Source organism: Lolium rigidum, chromosome 7, assembly GCF_022539505.1.
Source record: "Lolium rigidum isolate FL_2022 chromosome 7, APGP_CSIRO_Lrig_0.1, whole genome shotgun sequence".
Taxonomy (NCBI): domain Eukaryota; kingdom Viridiplantae; phylum Streptophyta; class Magnoliopsida; order Poales; family Poaceae; genus Lolium; species Lolium rigidum.
The window spans coordinates 319,531,433-319,551,111 of record NC_061514.1 but is presented as its reverse complement, the minus strand read 5'-3'; the positions used below and the strand labels follow the sequence as shown (position 1 = coordinate 319,551,111).

Below are 19,679 nucleotides of genomic sequence, written 5' to 3'. Positions count from 1 at the left end.
AGCTATACTAGCTAGTTAGTAGGCTGAGCATCTTTGTTAGGCTGCGAGCCCATTCTCAAAAACCATACGTCGCAGACTTATCACCAACGAAAGCAGACGCCAACAAAATATAGAAAATATAATTTGTAAGTAGTAGTAACAAAAATGCCGCAAGAGACGGCAGAGCCCCGAGGTATACGCAAGTCTGGCGTGCTGCTTTTCGGATAAGAAAAAAACTCTGATCCTGTGTCGTTCTGGATAATACTAAGATTTATGGTATCAAGATTTATGACGTCACCGAGCGCAGAAGTACTGTAGTATAAATGAGACCGGGGAGAGGCACTGGTCTGACACTACACAGGAGCGTGGAGAAAGACTTCTTCAGTCTCCCTAATCCCTATCCGCAGGCCGCTTAACCCCCCGCGCGGATCGCGGAGCTGGTTACCTCTTCTCCGGCGGCCGCCGCGGTGAGCTCCTTCTTCCCCGCTTCTTCCACTCGCCCACTAGCCGGCGCGGTGAGCTCCAGGTGGAGATCCCCCGTCGGCGTCGTCACTCCGCTCGCTGTGATCAAATCTTGCCACAAGTTTCTTTCCTGAACGATCCGTTCAGTTTGTCGCGGATATCTTAGCTGCGGTTGAATACTAGTACAGTAGTAGTAGGGTGAAATCGATTTATTGTCGAACACTAGTTGGGGATTCAGTCAGTCCTCCACTCTAGGTCCGGCGTTCTTGCTGACACAAGCTGCTGTGCTGTTCAGGGCCTGCGAATGGGAATTTTTTACATTTTGTTACCTACGGATCGGATCCTCGTATAACCGGTCCATGTATTTTCATTGTTGCAGTCGCAAGATTTTCCAGTATGAAGGGCGCAAAGCTCCTAGTCTTGCTGGTGGCGTCATCTCTGTGCATCTACGCTGCGGTAAGCGATTGGTAACTCTGTGGTCGGTCTCTGGATGTTATATAAGCGATGTGACCCTTGTACTGATTGGGCTACTTCTTTCAGATCGCTGCGCAGGGGACCTGCCCAGCCGACGTCGACGCCAAGAGCGGCGATGGTGCTGATGATGATTGGGAGGGCGAGTTCTTCCCTGGCATTTCCAAAATCAAGTATGAGGTGAGGCCATGGAAGTTCAGAGCCTTGAACATGTACATCATGCCCTTGACAGGTTCCTCCGTGTTCAACATTTACCCTTGAACAATTGCGATGCAGGGTCCAACCAGCAAGAAGCCGCTTGCTTACAAGTGGTACAACGCGGAGGAAGTGATTCTCGGCAAGAAAATGAAAGTATGATTTGTGAACTATGTCCTTTTTGATAGATCCTGTTAATTTGCTTTTGCATTATGTGCTATATACAGCCGGGTTATATATATTTTTCTTGCTATAGGATTGGCTGCGGTTCAGCGTGGCGTTTTGGCACACTTTCCGTGGTACTGGAGGAGATCCTTTTGGTGCCGCTACAAAGGCTTGGCCTTGGGAGGATGGCACCAATTCCTTGGCCATGGCCAAGAAGAGAAGTATGATATATAATTACCTGATCTTGTGTTAAGGGCCAGAGCGTTATGAAATTGCACATTTGCTGGAATCAACAGCTTACTTACTTTTGGATATCCTGTTTCAGTGAAAGCTCACTTCGAGTTCATGGAGAAGCTTGGAGTTGACAGGTGGTGCTTCCATGATAGGGACATCGCGCCTGATGGCAAAACGCTCGCGGTATGATTTTATCTCAATGGTAATTTAGCTATCTTGGAAATCATCCTCAAGTTGCAAGTTGCAACTTGGAGTTGGTCAACTGAGAGTTCGATTATGATCTTTTAACAGGAGTATGTGACTATGTTTTTAACACAAGGAATATGGTCTCTCATGTCTTACAGTTAGTTTATACTTATCCTGACTAAAAGAACAATTTACTTTGGACCACTATGTAGTATTTTGTTACACATATTAGGGCTATAAGTACATAATATGTCTGAACTGATCATAATTCACAAGCAACAACAAATAGTTTTCTATGCTTCAGGGTGAACTTTATTCCATTACATGACTTCTATTTAATAATGGCATCTCAGTGTGTGACTGCAATATATTTCAAAAAAAAGGTGTTACTGTAATGTGACTACAGTGGCCCCTGGGCCATAGCGTGGAAGGCCGTATTCTCAGCTTTTTCCTAAGAGTCCTTTTGTTCACATTGCAGGAAACAAATGCTAACTTAGATGAGATAGTTGAGCTGGCAAAACAACTCCAGGTTACAGTTGCTACAACCTTAAAATGTTTCAACATTTAGGTGTACTATGCTGCATTTTGTTTATGATCTTTGCTCAAATACTCTGAACTTCATGTAGGATGAGACCAATATAAAGCCACTGTGGGGGACTGCACAGCTATTCATGCATCCGCGTTACATGCATGGAGCTGCTACTAGGTAGGTGCTATAATTTCATTGCATTCTGAATTTGAGGTATGACTTGAAAAGTTGAATTAAGAGAGGTCTTCACATATGCTGCAGCCCAGAGGTCAAAGTGTATGCTTATGCTGCTGCTCAAGTGAAGAAAGCTTTGGAGGTGAGTTGTCTATGAATATCATTAGAAGCCTTCCTTCTGGTTAAGTGTTAACTTGACTTTTATCCCCTCAAAGGTTACTCACTACCTGGGTGGTGAAAACTATGTATTCTGGGGTGGAAGAGAGGGTTACCAGACTCTTCTCAATACAGATATGAAGAGAGAACTTGAACATTTGGTATGTGCCATGAGCCCATGACATATTTTGCTGATTTTTGTTTGTATTTCTAGTTTTTGTAGTTCATAGCGCAAATTATTTGTGCAGATGTACAGTTTTTCTAGATTTACCAATTTGTTCTTTTGCCATCCAGGCTAACTTTCTTCAAGCTGCTGTTGACCACAAGAAGAAGATCGGCTTTAATGGTAATTGCTTTACAATGCTATATATGATATTCATGTTCACAATCTCCCGAATTGGCAGTAAATAGTTCAAAATTATGCTTTATTATAATTTAAGATTAAGATAGTATTTGAGTGTCTGAATCTCCTTTTTTCAGGAATATTGTTGATTGAGCCTAAACCACAAGAACCAACAAAGCATCAGTATGTTTGTTGTTTGGAAAAAATATCAGGAATATGTTCACAGGACTGGAAACTCTAATATATGTTTTTCGCTGACAGGTATGACTGGGATGTTGCAACTACATTCTCTTTCCTACAGAAGTATGGTCTGACAGGTAATATTTGTAATGTGTAAAAAAATCATTTAGTACGACCATTCCTGTTTTCGGTATGTTTATGTGTTTATTTGCAATAATTTTATGCATAGGAAAGCTTATGTGTTTAATCATGTTTCCTGAGGTCATCTTAAAACGTTTTGCTTCTAACTGGCATGATGATACAGGAGAATTCAAGATAAATGTTGAGTGCAACCATGCTACTCTGTCTGGGCACAGGTTAGTTTCTTGCTTGCCTGAATCCAATCATAACATCTTCTGTCATCATGAGCTGCATCTAAAAATTGGTGTCCATCAGCTGTCATCATGAGCTTGAGACTGCACGCATTAACGACCTTCTTGGTAACATTGATGCAAACACTGGTGATCCACAAGTTGGTATGTGTGTCTACTGTCTAGTTCATATAATTGCCATGCAACTCTCTGAAATTCCTCTTACAGGCCTAGTAACATTTTCAATTCTTACATATGGGCAGGTTGGGACACAGATGAGTTTCTTACAGATATTTCAGAGGCTACTTTGGTTATGTCAAGTGTAGTTAAGAATGTGAGTGGAATTAATTTACTTCTGAATCCAATGTTACGTAAATACTACCATGTCTGGTTACCATCTTTTACTCATAAGTTGCTTTGGTTTGGTATTGATTACAGGGTGGACTTGCACCTGGTGGCTTCAACTTCGACGCGAAACTGTCAGTTCCCACTATTGTTGGTGTTCCATGAATTGAGCTTTCGTTCAATATAAAATTGGCTGACATGGAATTGTTTTATGGGTGCAGGCGGAGGGAGAGTACTGATGTTGAGGACATGTTTATTGCTCATATCTCAGGGATGGACACAATGGCCCGTGGCCTTCGCAATGTTGCCAAGCTGATTGAGGTAACTGAAACATTATGAGCTGGTAGAAGCTCTCGTATGCATTTTACCTAAGCATTGTGTTTTCTAATGGTAGGATGGTTCCTTGGATGAGCTTGTCCGTAAGCGCTACCAGAGCTTCGATAGTGAGATTGGCGCCATGATTGAGGTACAAAATTTAGCAAATTTTGGAGTCTTTTTTTTCTCGAAGGATTGAATTGGTATGGTGACAACTCGTTATTGTTTCAAATAGGCTGGGAAAGGAGACTTTGAAACACTAGAAAAGAAGGTCTTGGAGTGGGGTGAACCAACTGTTCCATCAGGCAAACAGGTAAATGGAATGATATATCTAGACATATCGTCTTCACAGCACGATGCAAATATCTTTCGCATTGATGATTGCTTATAACCTTTTCTTGCCCTTTTCCCTATGCAGGAGTTGGCTGAGATGCTGTTCCAATCCGCTCTGTAGATAACGGTCCACAATTCTAGGAATAAGCAAGAGGGCATCCTTGGAATGCCAAGTTGGCCTTGTCACTGTGGGCAATGTTCATGCAGTGTACCCTGTAAAGAACTGTGTGGAACTGAAAATAATGTAACCTTATGTCAGAATCAAACTCGTTGGTCAACACGGAATTGAAACGAACTCATTCCAGTTTTCTGTGGCAGTTGGCCAAACTTTTTTGCTGGTGCATCATGCGTCTATCTAAATTTCTCCAGGCTCTGATCCTTGTTCACCTGGCCACGAATAAGCTTAACAGCATAAGTTGGAAAGAAATCACATGATATGGCAAAAATTTGCACAATCATGCCAGTGATGCCATGATCTTTTCCGCAGATAATGCTCACGTTCTTACCATGGAAACCGTCATCATGATTTCATAGAAAGCATGGGAGGGTGATCAAGACGGAAGCATCAATCAATAAATAGCTTTTACATGTCCTCTCAAATAAGGCTTTGTGTCATACTGTCATTACACATTATTCTCCTATGCTTTGCACACTGGTACAAATACAATGTTACAAGGTACAACAGAATAATTACAGTCTGATTGTACATTTTACAGATGTACAATATACATGATATGAACAACGAAAATGCAAATTCAGAATAGCTCGGCACAACAGAATGGATAGTATCCAGCTTCTCCAGCAGATTCCGAGACAACTCTTAACTCCCTCTGAATCTTCCGGCGCTCATAGAACACGGGGCATGCAAGCGAAATGCATTTGACCCCACTTTCAACAATCCAGTCCGCTCCTCCGCAGTGACCACATATCTGGACGACATTCAAAAGTTAGCTATACAATATACATTAGGGCTGTTTTATGGAAAAAATATACTATATTAAAGGACTGCTGCACTTCAATAGTGATGAAGTACATTAAGGTTAGAATTTCAGCATTTCTAATGCTCAATTCATGTTACACAAAAACAATATGAATCATGAATTTTTAAATATACCATGCAATGGTTCATTTCCCAGTGTAAAATTGAAGTATATATCCCAGTAACTAAAAAAACTCACAGCAGCAAGATGTTGGATTTCTCGCTCCAATTTTGAAGTCCTGCCAGCTACTACAGTGGCAACAACAGCTTCACTTTTCAAACAGTTGTTGCAAAAAGTGTCTGATCCTTGAATTATATCACCACAAATAGCACAATGGCTCGACATGTAGTAGGTATCTATCCTGCTTCCTTTGGTGGACGCTTTCTTATTCAGCCCTAATCGGATGAAACTGCCACCACTGGAATATGCACCGTGACCAGAAGTGGACTGGCGTTTAGCAAGTGTTGGTCGTATGGGGCGAGGCATCTCATTAAACCACTTATTCAGGTCAGCACCTAGGAGTCCAAAGACACGTTGTAGTGCAGGGATAATCTGTTTGGTTATGTAATATAATTCATTTAATCTGTAAGGAGATCCAACTTCTAGCAGGCCATAAGGATCAATGACCATATCAACAAGACGAGCCCCTGGTTCCCCATGGATAACAACATAGGGCACTCTCTCTGCATAACGTGGTTCTGCCCTAGGATCAGACAGCATCGCTTTTGTTGCAACAATTGCTGCGGGTGGCAGTGAGGAAGCCCTTGCACTGTAAGTACCTAGACGAACCTCCTTTGCAAAAACAAAGTCCTGAATAGAAACTTTTCCTGATAATATCCGTGTCCATTGACGCTCCAAATACGTTTTAACCTGTAAGAATAAAAGGCCATTAAGCTATACGCCTGATACTGCTAAAGACCAAAAGGTGATAATGAAAAGAGAATCATCCTCATAAAGGAGAGTAAGAAAGACGCCTTACTTTGACCAAGTCCTGTTCTTCAAACATTATTCTAAGGGATCGTTCTAACATCTTCGCAACAGCTGGGCATGTATCTCTCCGCACTGTCTCAATCCCCTTCGCATCAAAGATTGGCTCATTCTGTTCAGGACTTTCATAGCTATAGCCAACATATCTCTTCTTTGTAAGAAGAAAACAGGGATGATAAACTTTTTCAAACTTCAATGTGACTGGATCTGGATTAATTGCAGTTACTAAAGAGGCAATCTCCTTCCCTATTCTGAATGCTTCTTCCCTAGATCGCCCTTTTAGAAGAACAAAAAGACTGCAGCAGAAACAATTGGCCTTGTAGATCATTTTGTATAGTTCAAAGAAAAATATCATGAGAAATGCACAAAAATACCTGTCAGTGTCACCATATACAACCCTAGCATTCCACAAAGGATGCTGATTAACAAATGATATTGCTGTTTCAAGCGTTCTACGCCCACATTGAACAATGCTGTCAGCAAGTTCTGCACAGGGCATACGACCACTGAATCCAGCAGCTGTGTAACCGTATGTTACATTAGCTATCAGCTTCAGAGCAAGTTGCCGAGCATTGAGTATCTGGGAAATAAATAATCTATCCATTATATAACAAAAAGGAAGACAAGAACAGTTACTTTACCCAACAGCGATTGAAATATCTACTGCACCATAAAATATTGTACATTTACCCATATTTTCTAGTAAAAGTTATATCATATCATATTATACTTAATCACAATAACCAAGGAATTTAGGGCTTGTGTAAAATGTTCGAAAAGTGAAAAGTAAATACCTTCTGCAGAACTTTCTGAGATGGAGCTAGCTTTTTCATTGCATGTTTCACCATAATTCTGGTTGACAGTATTTCCTCCAGAAGACGAGGTACTACACCTTTCCTGACCTGCAGAATGCCATATAAAAATATCAAAAGGTCAGTCCGGTGCAAGATGCTCACTGTCCAGGACTTAAAACGGTAAGGTGTACCTCTTAGGAGGCGTGTAACAACTTCTATCTTTTCAATGATATGAAACACAAAGATTCCTTTGCGTTTTCTTGGAAAAAAGTTAAGGTGTGCGCAAGAAAAAGTGAAGAATGTCATGGTGGATAGACAATGCAGTATTATTGCATTAAGCAATGTTTTCAAGAATATAGCAAGTATCAGCTGACATGGCAGCAAGGGACAATCCCATGAATCCATCTATCAACCATAACAGAAGTCATGTGTAGACCAGTAGATGGTATGACAACTATATGTGGTAGGTATTGCCTGCCAGCTGGTCGAACTTAAGTAGATGGTATGAGAACTGTATGTGGTAGGTATTGTGGTATTGCCTATCAGCTGGTGGCACTTAATCGAACATCATTAGGGAAAGTATTAAATACGGGTGAGATACAAGAAAATTTGCAATGCCCGGGAGCAAACATGATAATTACCTCAGGTTGCACAAACAAGACCCCGTTTGGAGTAAGGAGCAGCTGATTTTTCAGATCAGCAATTGTTTGTGCATCTGCTGAATACGAGCTGACGCCAAGTACACTGGACTTTGATGGGAAAACTTTACCCAAGCATGTAGAATAACATAGATTATATGCTATTATCATAGAAGGATAAAGGGATTGAAAATCCAATACAAGAACTGGGTCAGAGTAGAAAGCTGATTCTGGCTCCATTACAAGTGGCAAGCATTCCATCGCTGGCTGAGTAGCAACCTGTGAAGTAGCACTGGAGAACAGTTATTTTAGGTAATAATATCAAAAAACATTTTAGCAGTGATCCAAAAGTAAGCCAATGATCTAAAAATCTGAAAGTAAGCCAACTCGGCATCGAAGCCAATCCTACTTTTGACTTTTGAGTTCGATCGTTAGATGAGTCCAGGCACCACTTTGTTCCTGGGCCGCCCTACCGATTCCCCCAAATCCCACTCAACTGAGTTAGGGTAGCAAAAAAAAATCTCTCTTTTTAGAATAATATATCTCATTTCTAGTGCATGTGAAGAAGCCTCTAATTCTAAAACCAGAAAATTCTATTGTCTGATGGATTAAAAGAACATTCCCCATCTAATCTTAAGCCCGTCACAGCCTTTTCCCTGGCTATGTACATGATGCAACTTCTTTGATCCCTGCGGACAAAATGTGTGTCTTTGCCTCTTTGCCACAAAGAACCCATGTGAATTTATGCCTGTCAGTACTGTCAAATGAACAAGAAGCTGCTTTTCTTGCATTTGTGTTTGAGAATTGGTTTTACTAGGCAAAGGCTGATGAGCAGCAATAGAAGTATAGAGCATGTCTAAGCAGAAATAGAGAAACTAAATTTACTAAGGGACAAATAATTGCACCTGTTGGTTTCCTGGGGAAATTGCAAGGTAGTTCTGTGTATGAGCCAACCTTAATAGCATAGATTCGACACGGAACTGAGACCCTCGTGAAAGAACGGAGAAGAAGTCAATACCAAACACACGAGCAAGTTCAGATGTCCGATTGACCTGCATGGAATAATCAGGCAAAAATAAGAGCAAACTTCTACTCAGTTAGCAGAAAAAACATCAGTTACTACTCACTAGTTACTTGTTCAGGACATGTCAGTTTCACTAACTTTGTTGTGGCTAACTAAATTATAACAGGTATAAAACCAAAAGGACAGGTTGTCCAGTTGATAAAACATCTTACATGGAAATACCAACGGAGCTCACAAGTAACATATGTTGATGATGTACTAGCGAGAACCAAGGTTTAAAATAGCGTGCTAAAAGAAATAGCGGTGGCATCCTCCAAATGCTATGCACGCTATATCGTGCTAATAGCATGCTATATTTCAAATACCGTTTTGAAAAAAAAACACGGCATATAGTCTAAAAACAAAGGATTTCAGTCCAAAAGTGACAGATTCATACATACATAATCACATACAAAAATAGCTCTCCAATTCTTTAGAAGCCTAACATCAATATTTCACGAGGCAACGACATAGTATAAATTATTTATTAAGAATTATCAGTATTACCAATATTATCTTCCGGTTCAGATAGGAATCAACAGATTGGCATTCATCACCACAACAAACAAAAAGAAATTTCTTCTGTTCTTACGAGGAAAACTCAAACCCTTCTACCAATAGGCTGTAAAAAAATAGCGAGCTAACTTTATGATGTTTTAGCGCGATATAACATGCTATTTCGCAAATAGCGTCATAGCGAGCAAAATTACTAAAATTTAGCATGGACTGTCAAAATATGCTATAGCGCGCTATTTTAAACCTTAGCGAGAACACAATGAAGGAAATTTCATTTACCAGGTCAAGTTGATTTATTATTTCAAGGTTGAGCATAGCTCTGCTGTTAACATATTCTATGCATCGGTGTCTTCCTCGTCCAGGACCTGTTGCAAACCATCGATTCAATGTCTTGGTCGGTACTAATGGTACCTTTCGCCTCAGGACTTCATCAGCCACAGCTTCAAGAGAGTAATTATTAAGCTTAACTTCCCCACGCATAAGACGCCATAAGTTTAGTACGATCCTCCCACCAACATGTACACCGCTAGCATGGGTATGACTCCAATCATTCTCACTGACATCCGCAATAACATCACCAGCAGAAGATGCTTCAGGAAGCACCTGACTAGACTCATGGTCTAGATTGTTAGGTGGATGTTTTGACTGATGTGGTAGTGTCCTTGAGATTCTTTTCAGTAAGCCTACACCCAGATGAGCAGCTCTTTCTGCAAGAAATCCTAAAGATCCTAACTGAATCTCCCACCCAACTAGGATATCTGGATCAATTGAACATATTGCACTAATAAGATGGTTCAGAAGGTCTCTCTCTTCAGGGAAGACATCAACACCACAACCAACAATTCCGTCAAGGTTCCTGCAATTACAAGAAAAGGGAATTAAAATCATCGCAACCAACAAGCCAATATCATACGCATTTAAAAAGAAAAAGATTACATGAAGGCACAACTCTTGAACAGAAAAACTCAAGCATGCAGTTTATGTTCGAGAGCATGAATATATAGAAGAAATCAAATTAATATGAAAAGCCATCACATGCAAGCCGACTATCTTTCTATCAAGTCATTAATAGTGGTCGGTGTAGAAGGAAAGGAATAGCAGGATGTGGAATGATGAGTCACCCAACCTCCTTTTGGTTGCTACCGTCATCAGAACAGAGGCATATTGATTGCAGCAGGCCTACCACCAAGAGATGCAAGCACCTCTGGGGTGAGTACTTAAGGTTTAGACAGATTGATAACAGCACACCCTATCACCAAGGTCTGCAAGCACCTTGAGGAGAAGTACCTTAGGTTTCTCTTTGTGTTGATGTGCAGTTTTGTGTGCTTTGTGTGTGATGGTGGCACTGGTCAGTGTTTTTGTCCCAAACTCTTGTATCTATGTTCCTTCAATCATGAAAAGATGTGAAGGAGCTTTTGTATGTTCTCCAAAAAAATCAGTAAGTTAGCCATACAAATCATCATACTCCTGCCAAATATGACATCTGTTGCCACTATCACCACCGTAGTCAGTCAATGTGCCATGTCGATCTCCAAGGGAGTTGTTCACGTGGCCGGGTTGACATGGGACAATAACTGACTAAGAATGTAAGTATGTAACTGAAGTGGCAGCACAGCAACTGGCATGTCACATTTGATAGAATTCTGCTGATTAGAGCTGTTAATTACTTACTGATCTGGGCTGGGCTGGGCTTCTACAGATTTCATCGATATAATTAAATTAATATAGGGTGTTGATGCTTGATGGACACAAGAGGACGATTCAGAGAGATACTGGGATTTGTTAAAAAGGGATCGGGGATGCCTAGTGCAATAACCCAAATATTGAATCAAAAGGAAAAAAGAATCCAAGAAATGAATGAAAGACCAAACTATGTCACGCAACCTTTTCCCATGCGATCTGCCGTTGTTTCCACGTATAAATACACGAACTTCAACACTACAGTCCATGTCATCCTCAACAGCCAGTGATACAACATTGATGGCATCAAACCGTGGATCAGGACGCAGCTCCCCTCTGCTTTCTGCAAATACCTGTTGAGTAGTGGAAACAAATATCAAGAGATAATTTTACCTTGCCTGTATCCCACGAAGATAGATTGTCTATGAGAATAAAATATAACCCTGCTTCCTAGGAGGACAAAGAAAGAAGATATTTTTCTTGTGGTGCGAAAGAGAAAGGAATCTGGCAGAACCTCTATGCTAAGTAAAGTCAATTGTTGTCCACCACCAGTGCTAGCAGGGTCACGAAACCCACTTTGACTGAGCGGTGTGAGCTTATGTTTTTCTTCTTCAACTGAGATCTGGGAAAAATCATGCCAATCATCCGACTGTTTATTTTCTTTGTTCGATAGGTCAGGTTTCGTCATAACTGTATCTGTGAACGTTGTTGTGGTATTCTCTGGAGCAGATCTGGGTACAGGAGAATCGTCCATCAAAGCAAGAGCTTCCGCACGTGGTGAAAAGGTAGGATGGTGTTCTATTTCCTGATCACCTGCAACATTTTCACCATAGTTGGAGTAACCTAAAATAAGTGTGGAATGTAGCCAGTAAATTAAATAGCGAAAAGTGTATGCAGGAAAGTGCTTATACCAGGGACATTACTAGAACAAGCTTGTTGGGGTAGCCACTGTCTGACAGACACTGCAGATGGTGGTGAAAATGCATGTGTCAGCAAATATAGTACTGATCCATCATTCTGGAAATGAGTTGGAACACCCAACGTATCATGTGGGAATTCATTACTTCCCATGTACTGAAATGATCCATTCTCCTTATTCTCTTCAGCAGTCTGATCGAAAAACGGAAGGGGGTCAACAGATCCCAGTTTAACAGCTGAAAATAGCAGATAATATGTGTCATATAAGGTGAAGTGACACTACCATATTCAAGAGACGTTGTGTTGTAGCATTATAACCTGGTAACTCTGGTCAGGTAACATAATGATAAATCTAATGCATAATCATAGTTCATAGGCATCATTTTCGAACACAACTATTTTCAGAATATCAGATGAGTAACTAGAACATCAATGCTAACGCAACAGTTTCTTAAAAAAGATACACCTGGACAGCATATCTGCATCAGTAAATGTGAAGTTCCATGATAATTCCTTAGAAACTTACATTCAGGCTGCTCAATGCTCGTTGAAGAACCCTCCAAACCAGAGCATACTTCGTTCTTCAGAGGAGGCTTCCGTGCAAATGTCATATGTACATAATCACCACCAGAATAAGGCTTTTCTGAATTTGAAAGATCGCTAGTGAAATCATGCAATTCTAAACCTCCAGAAATCACGATTTCACTCTCTTTACCCATGGTGCATGCTGCAGCCCCAGAAGAACCAAAGTCCAATTGTTCAGGCTGGAAAGATCCCCTCCTCCTCCTCCTTCTCATTAAATCCCTTACAGATTGACAGGCTGAGCCATGTTCACCTATCGAACTAGAAGATTCCATGTCAGCGTCTTCTGCAGTATCATGGGAGTTCTTCGCAGTTTTACTCTTGCAAGAACTTGGTTTCTTCTCAGTTAGCATTGTGCTGCCTGAAGAAGTGGTAATAGGACTATCAACATTTCCATGTGGCCGCTTTTTAGTAGAAAGAGGCAAAGAACCCCAGAGAAGTTCAGTACCTCCACGCTTGCTGGACAACTTGTTTTTACTAGATGAGTGACTAGGTGTTCCTATTTTTTTCCCAGTAATTTTAACCTGATCATACCCATGGGGGACTTTCTGATTTTCATCAGAAGACCCATCAAGCTGAGGAATAGTATTGCTCAATGAAGTGCTATCATTAAGCATTGCAGAACTGTGGTGAGACGTAGAAGCATTCAGCTCTTCTTCCCTAGTCCCAGGTTCAAGTGTATCAAGAATATCCTGGCACTCCTGCTGAGAAGCGCTATCAAAATTCAGGTGAGCAGACTCTAAAGCAACTTCAATAGACCTCTTGGAAAACAAAGGGCTCAGAATGACTTCATTGATCAATTCATCATCAGTTGTCGGTTCCTCTCCAGCCTGCGAGGAGGCCATCCAGCTTAAAAGCCCAAGTGCTTCAGCATCAACATGCTACAAAAGGAAGAGACAGGAGGCGTTACATTTATAGGACTAAGTAATAAACACATTTGAATAGAAAGTATAATATGGAAATCTCAGATCAATCAAAAACGAATATCTGAAATGATTGGCCAGGCCAGAAAGTGACCATAGACTCACATATCCTCTACTGTCTGAAGTACTGGTGTCATTTCAGACATACTGTTATTTTCCACCCTCTAAAATGTAACCATTAATGTGGTTTCGTTTGGTGTTATTACTTGTTAGGGGGTGCTAGTCAGCCTTTTCTTCTAGGGCCACCAGGAGGGCCAGCTACAATTATCAGCAACCAAAAGATGTACTTATTCATCCTACAAATGTTTTAGGTACATTTTATCGGTTAGGACTTAGGAAAACTGGTTCCACGTTGTTTCATACTTTCACGTCTGATTTTCCTTTGCTTACACTACAAAGTGACACAACAATAAGATCTGAGGACTACCTTTTCATGTTCATCGAGTAACTGAGATGTTCTTTGAGCAGGATTATCCATGGGATTATCACTATCAACATTATGGCAGTTGTCATTTTGTGAAAATGTGATAGTCCCAATAATATCAGTCAATGATTTAAAGCACTTCTCTAGATTTTCAGAGTCTTCAGTGGCAGAAACTTTATGGGGGCCTTCCTCTTTCGAATCCAACATAGATAGAGCACTCTCATACTTAATACCATGAAGAAAACTTTTAAGAACAACATTCCTCGGTGGTCTACCAATATCAGCAGGTCTTTTTTCCTCCAGTAATCGTAAGTGCTCGAGTTCCTAAGCAAAGCAGTTAGAGAGATTTAGCAATTAGCAACAATTTGCAGCATATGTGCACATAGAGCAGGAAAGATACCTCCCAAATTGCTAAAAGTGACTGAACCATTTTCGTGTCTGTCGTTGTTTGTGAAAGAGAAGTGTAGATCTTATGCTTCTCGTTTATGATACCTACAGGCGAAACCAAATTTGTAGCACAATTTATGGATATACCAAATAATAGCTGGTAGATGTCGCAAACAGACCTTCCACTCTGGAGTCAGCTTCAAGCATCAAAGAAGTATGTCGTTTGGTGTAGTTCAAACTGGCTCCTCCCATGCTATGTGAAGTAGCAGAATCGCCCAGTATTAAAGCATGTGGCACTGTTGAAGATATCCAGATCATTGGATACTTCATTGCAACATTATCTGAATGTGCCTATCAATTTTAAGAGTAGTTTTTTAGTAGAAGCAATGGATAAAGTACAACCCAAACTTAAATAGCGATTCAGATGGAAATCATTTCATATAGGCCCAAATAAATGCATACTTCCATAGAACTTGCCTTGTGCTCTGATTCAGCAGACGAAGCCACCTTCCTATGTAGACTCTTAAGATAAAAATCATCTGGCAATGGAGGGCGGAACTTAAAGTCTGTGACATGTACATGGCCCATTCCATACAAGTTATAGTCGACCTAAAACATACATCAAATAGAAATATCCTCTTGAGTCACTAAAAATATATCACATGTGTCAAACAAAATTGGCACCACCACGTAGGAATGTACTAAAATTGCATGTTTCTGCAAAAGATGAAAAGAGACGGAACACAATAGCCTTGCAGAGCAGTTCAGGATATCTATTAAAAAGGAATAAGAAAGCATCAGTCTTACCAAAAAGTGAAGAAGATATGGAATGTGTGATTCATAAGGCTGGAATACTCTATCAAGAACAGCACCACCCTGAAACAGAACAGCTTGGGATCAGTCTCAGCAAGAATACCAAACAAGTTTGCATTAAAGAGATTCCATTTGAGAATATAGTTATAGATTCGTGGAAGACCACAAATACACTGGTGTCTTCAAACTAATAAAAAAATACTGCAAGAGAGACTGTCATCCATGCCTCCCCGTCCAGCTGATTTATCACGGCTAAATGACAACCTAAGCCCCACCTAATCAGCCTTCATGCACGGCGCTGATCTGATGTCCGACTAGCGCATAGCACCATGGTGAACACAACTGAATTCACTTCACACCACGAAAGATAGAAACAGAGCATGCAGCACCATGGCTTTTAAAGCGGTAAGGCATTCTAAAGCGCTCGGGGGCGCTCTGCCGCCTAAGCTCCTAAAGCGGGCAAAAACCTAAGGCGCTGGGGGGTGCTCTATCGCCTAAGCGGACGCTTTAAAAACCATGTGCAGCACTGAGAACCATGCATACTTTCAGGTGAATTGGAAGGTGGCAGGACACCTTCTGTCATAGCGTTGTTCACCATAAAGGTACGATTTTCCAATACAGTGTACAGTCAAGTAATTGTTAAATGCATAACTAATTGAAACAGATCAAAAGAACAACACAGAGCAATGATGTAAAAAAACATCACACGTCTCTTAGTAGAACAAAGTACTTCTGCGAAAATTAGTAGGGCAAAGATCAGGACATAACTGTAGTAATTTACCCATCAATATGGAAATACTAAGGTCGCAACTTATGCAGAAGGGAGCATCAATGCATCATACCAATAGATGGGTTGCAGCCCGAGAAACCTCATGAGGATAATATCTTCAGATTATCAAGGTAATCAGTTGCAGGAAAGTCTTACGGGGGAAAACAAAATGCAGGCATGTCAAGAAGAAACGAGTCCATGTGCATATCAAGTGGAATTTAATTTTTTTGAACAGTCAAGTGGAAATGAAAGAACAGAGCATCAATTGATTACATGCACATAACTTCCTACAGAATTTTTAGGTCACCTGTGCACTAGAAATTTCAATGACTACATTTTGTCCAAACATTGGACGCTCTTCTTGGATACAATATGAACAAAATACTATGGTGACTCAACAAACCACTAAACTCTCACGACTTCTAAATTGTCAGCAAGGCTGAGGCAATTCACAGTCACAGCCATAAACAGAGGGATATTTTCCCAGCGATAATGTCAATGCACAACGGCATATTTTTTTCAAGATTTCCAGTGTGCAGTCTTATGTAGCACCCATTATCATAGAATCACATGGTCCTCAACTCTTCATAATCCTAAATGCACAGCTTTAATATGGAGGCAACTCAGTTAGGTGGTTCCATAAAGCATGGATTCATGGATAAATGAACACATTTGCTTGTGAACTATTAGCCCATTCAAGTCGTAGAATATCAATCTTGCGCCAATTTCTACTTTTACAAGAGAGAACTTCATAAATGTAACATACATAAAAAGCCCAGTTAGAGTGGCATTCAGTAATCAAGACTAGTTTTTAAGACAACAACACAGCAGTAGACAAATATTCATTGCGAACCAAAAATCATCGTACGGATCAAGCCAGAGAATTTTCAGAAAAAAGGAAAAAACAGAAAAGAGGCAATGATTATTCTGTAAAAGTTTATTCTCAAAAAAAGGTGAAAGTACTTCTGTTTTGAAACAATCAAACGAATTATGTTCACAATTTACAATTTCCAAAATAAAACTAGAAAAGGAAATGGCAAATGATTTACACATGTTCAAGCATTTGTAGCAACAAGAAATGAATGTAAGAATGATAAAGTTATGGATACAGGTAGATCTTCACAAAAATCTCCTCGGATGAATGATAGCCATACAACTTCTTTGCTCGAACAAGGCTACATCCATGGACATGCTTCTTTTTTGTTGATCCACGATTCTGCAAAGGAAACGATGATACTCACGAAAAGAGAAAGTTTAACATACTGACTAAGTGGACTCTACCTGCAAAGCTTTCTCAAGGTCACTCAATAGACCGGTCATACATGAATTCCCTATTGAACAGAGAGAAGATATATTAATTTCTCCTGACCATCGAGTTCTTTTCTTGACAATGTCTGCCCCTTCAGAGCTAGAAAATTCTAACAGGTAACATGTGCTTAACCAAGCCACGCTCAGACTATCATCCGACCCTTCATATTGTGTACAATGTTGCAAAAGAAAAGGGAGCAAGCTTTGAAGTTTGAACATGTGAAGAAGTGATGTTTTTAACTACAGATTATGTTTGAGCCTCGTACAAAAAATTTACAGTAGCGATCTGTAACCACCAAATATATGAGAACTTCATACCCACAAAATTCATGAGGCATGGCACAAGAAATTGAATGCATGACCAGTGTCAAGTATCAGGCAACGCTGATATGAAATTATGGACATCATGCAGAACAAGAGAAGAGTACATACAATGAATGGCAAAAGAAAGAGTAGAAACATAAGCAATTGTATCAGGTGTGCATATTTATGAAGTGCAAATTACCTCTTTTGACGTTATGAAGTAGCTCCTCTGGGCAAGGTACATACAAGTACGGCATGGCCTAAATAGCAAAGGGAGATTTACAACTTTAGACTGTTACGTTACGAGGTAGTTGAAACCATGTGTTACCAGAGAAAAATAGAGGAGGATGGTATTTAATCAACATCAGTATATCAACTATTGTACATGATACAACAGACATTGGGTATATAGAAAATTCAGTTCATCCAGGATAACTATAGGTTTCAAGGGCAGAAGACATGTGTAGTGACTAGTGAGATAAAAAAAATCATGATCCTACCTAGTTCCTCAACTCCCATTAGCAACAAAGACTGTTACAGAAATTTCCAGTTCCAATACTAGCAGCAGTAACCGGGAAGCACTAATACAAACATATATTGGTACAAGTATGTGTGCAACTGCTGCAAATAAAACATGGCGAAATGTGAATCAAATAAACATAACTAAGCTGGCAACCGAAACTACCTATCGATTGAATCAAATAAACATGGCGAAATGTGAAGAACGGTTAGGCCAGGGAGAAGCTGGTACCCACCCGGTGGATGTGGAGGCAAGTCTTCTGCCCCGCGGGGGTGGAGCCGTAGATCCTGATCACCGGCACCTCCTCCACCTCCTCGCCTGCGCCAGCCACCAGATAGAGAGGGAATTCAGTGCGGAGAGAAGCGGTTGGGCCTGAAGAAGTTGAGAAAGGGGAGGGGAGCGTACAGTGGAAGGGGCTGTAGGAGAAGTCGAGGCCCGGGATGGGCGGCGCCATGTAGTAGTCGAGCGAGACGATGCGGACGCTGAGGACCTGGGAGGGGGTCCCCGGCGGCGAGGAGGAAGACATGGTCGCCGGCGCGGAAGGCGCGGCGGATGGGCGGCGGGAGGTTTATTTGGCCACCGGGCTCCGGCTCCTTCCAGAGCACGCTGCTCGCTCTACTCGCTCGGACGACTCCGTCGCCTTCGTGGGCTGCGTTGAGATTTTAAGAATCACGGCCCATAAAAATGTTTCTACATTTTGTCAACGTATCATTTTTTGCGAAACACAATACAATACAAGCACTTAAATACGTACATACACTCACTACTATAGACACAGTTGAATTACTTTTTTTTTTGCGGAGAGTTGAATTACTTGATGTGATGTGGGCTGTAACCATTTGTTATTCTCTTGATGATTTGAAAGGTATAATCTAGCCCAGCTTTATGCGTGCATAAAATTAGTTTAGAAGAAGATGCAAAACCAGTCATCTCCACCATCCAAGACTAAAATAAGTGGTAAGGAAAGAGGTAATTAAACTTTTAGAAGCAAGTACTCCCTCCGTCCCAAAATGTAAGGCGTCTAAGAATTAGTCAAAAGTCAACGTTTTTTAAGTTTGACCAAGTTTATACACAAAAATATAAACATTTACAGTACTTAGGCAACATGAATAGATTCACCATAAAATATATTTTCTTAATATGTCAATTCGATATTGTAGATGTAAATATATTTTTCTAAATATTTAGTCAAAGTTAGTAAAGTTTGACTTTTGATCAATCCTTAGACGCCTTATATTTTGGGACGGAGGGAGTATTATCTATTATGTAGCTGCTAGCAAGTGGGTTAATCATGTTTATTGTGTGCCTAAGAAAGGACGCATAAATGTTGTTCCTAATAATGAAAACGAATTACTACCTCAAAGAACAATTACTGGTTATAGAATACGCATTTTTTTCGAAATGGGGGAAATATCGCCCCAGCTTCTGCATCCAAAGGATGCACACGACTTTTTTTATTAGATTATTCACGAAACCTTACAAGAAAAAATACAAAAGATCAAACTCGAAGCAACCTTACTATACCTACAGTGGGATGAAGAGGGTGGCAATACACCAACTCAAATCATACAAAACTAAATGCTTTCTCAGACCGCCCAATAGCAGGTGAGAAACACATCCAGTCAAGCAGACTCTCAGCGCACGCCAACGCACGCGT

At 40.6% G+C, this 19,679-nt stretch overlaps 2 protein-coding genes across 4 annotated transcripts; one reads left to right on the top strand and one right to left on the bottom strand.

The window, feature by feature from the left end:
- Positions 1 to 325: 325 nt before the first annotated feature.
- Positions 326 to 4,725, top strand: LOC124674327 (xylose isomerase). The gene is made up of 21 exons (XM_047210362.1): positions 326 to 446; positions 821 to 897; positions 982 to 1,092; positions 1,189 to 1,263; positions 1,364 to 1,493; positions 1,598 to 1,689; positions 2,171 to 2,221; positions 2,319 to 2,398; positions 2,483 to 2,537; positions 2,611 to 2,712; positions 2,846 to 2,897; positions 3,032 to 3,077; positions 3,156 to 3,211; positions 3,379 to 3,430; positions 3,510 to 3,589; positions 3,688 to 3,758; positions 3,863 to 3,903; positions 3,991 to 4,090; positions 4,164 to 4,235; positions 4,320 to 4,397; positions 4,503 to 4,725. Exons 2-21 carry the CDS (start codon positions 838 to 840, stop codon positions 4,536 to 4,538), a joined length of 1,440 nt encoding a protein of 479 aa, XP_047066318.1. The 5' UTR covers positions 326 to 446; positions 821 to 837; the 3' UTR covers positions 4,539 to 4,725.
- A 316-nt stretch (positions 4,726 to 5,041) lies between these two features.
- On the bottom strand, positions 5,042 to 18,527 carry LOC124673801 (DNA polymerase zeta catalytic subunit-like). 3 transcript variants are annotated; one of them, XM_047209840.1, is made up of 23 exons: positions 18,428 to 18,527; positions 18,258 to 18,340; positions 17,705 to 17,762; positions 17,173 to 17,222; positions 17,001 to 17,107; positions 15,965 to 16,007; positions 15,117 to 15,185; positions 14,787 to 14,918; positions 14,489 to 14,660; positions 14,323 to 14,414; positions 13,926 to 14,246; positions 12,520 to 13,456; positions 11,987 to 12,229; positions 11,590 to 11,888; positions 11,280 to 11,428; positions 9,675 to 10,251; positions 8,722 to 8,868; positions 7,820 to 8,095; positions 7,179 to 7,286; positions 6,759 to 6,964; positions 6,377 to 6,680; positions 5,596 to 6,267; positions 5,042 to 5,346 (listed from the first exon to the last, which is right to left on the bottom strand). In XM_047209840.1, the coding sequence occupies exons 1-23, from the start codon at positions 18,474 to 18,476 to the stop codon at positions 5,173 to 5,175; spliced, it is 5,268 nt and encodes a 1,755-aa protein (XP_047065796.1). In that variant the 5' UTR covers positions 18,477 to 18,527; the 3' UTR covers positions 5,042 to 5,172. The 3 variants fall into 3 exon arrangements, with proteins under 3 accessions (XP_047065796.1, XP_047065794.1, XP_047065795.1); XM_047209838.1 differs by having other exon boundaries at positions 18,258 to 18,515; XM_047209839.1 differs by lacking the exons at positions 15,965 to 16,007; positions 17,001 to 17,107; positions 17,173 to 17,222; ... (1 more) ...; positions 18,258 to 18,340; positions 18,428 to 18,527 and adding an exon at positions 15,891 to 15,944.
- Between the last annotated feature and the right edge of the window lie 1,152 nt (positions 18,528 to 19,679).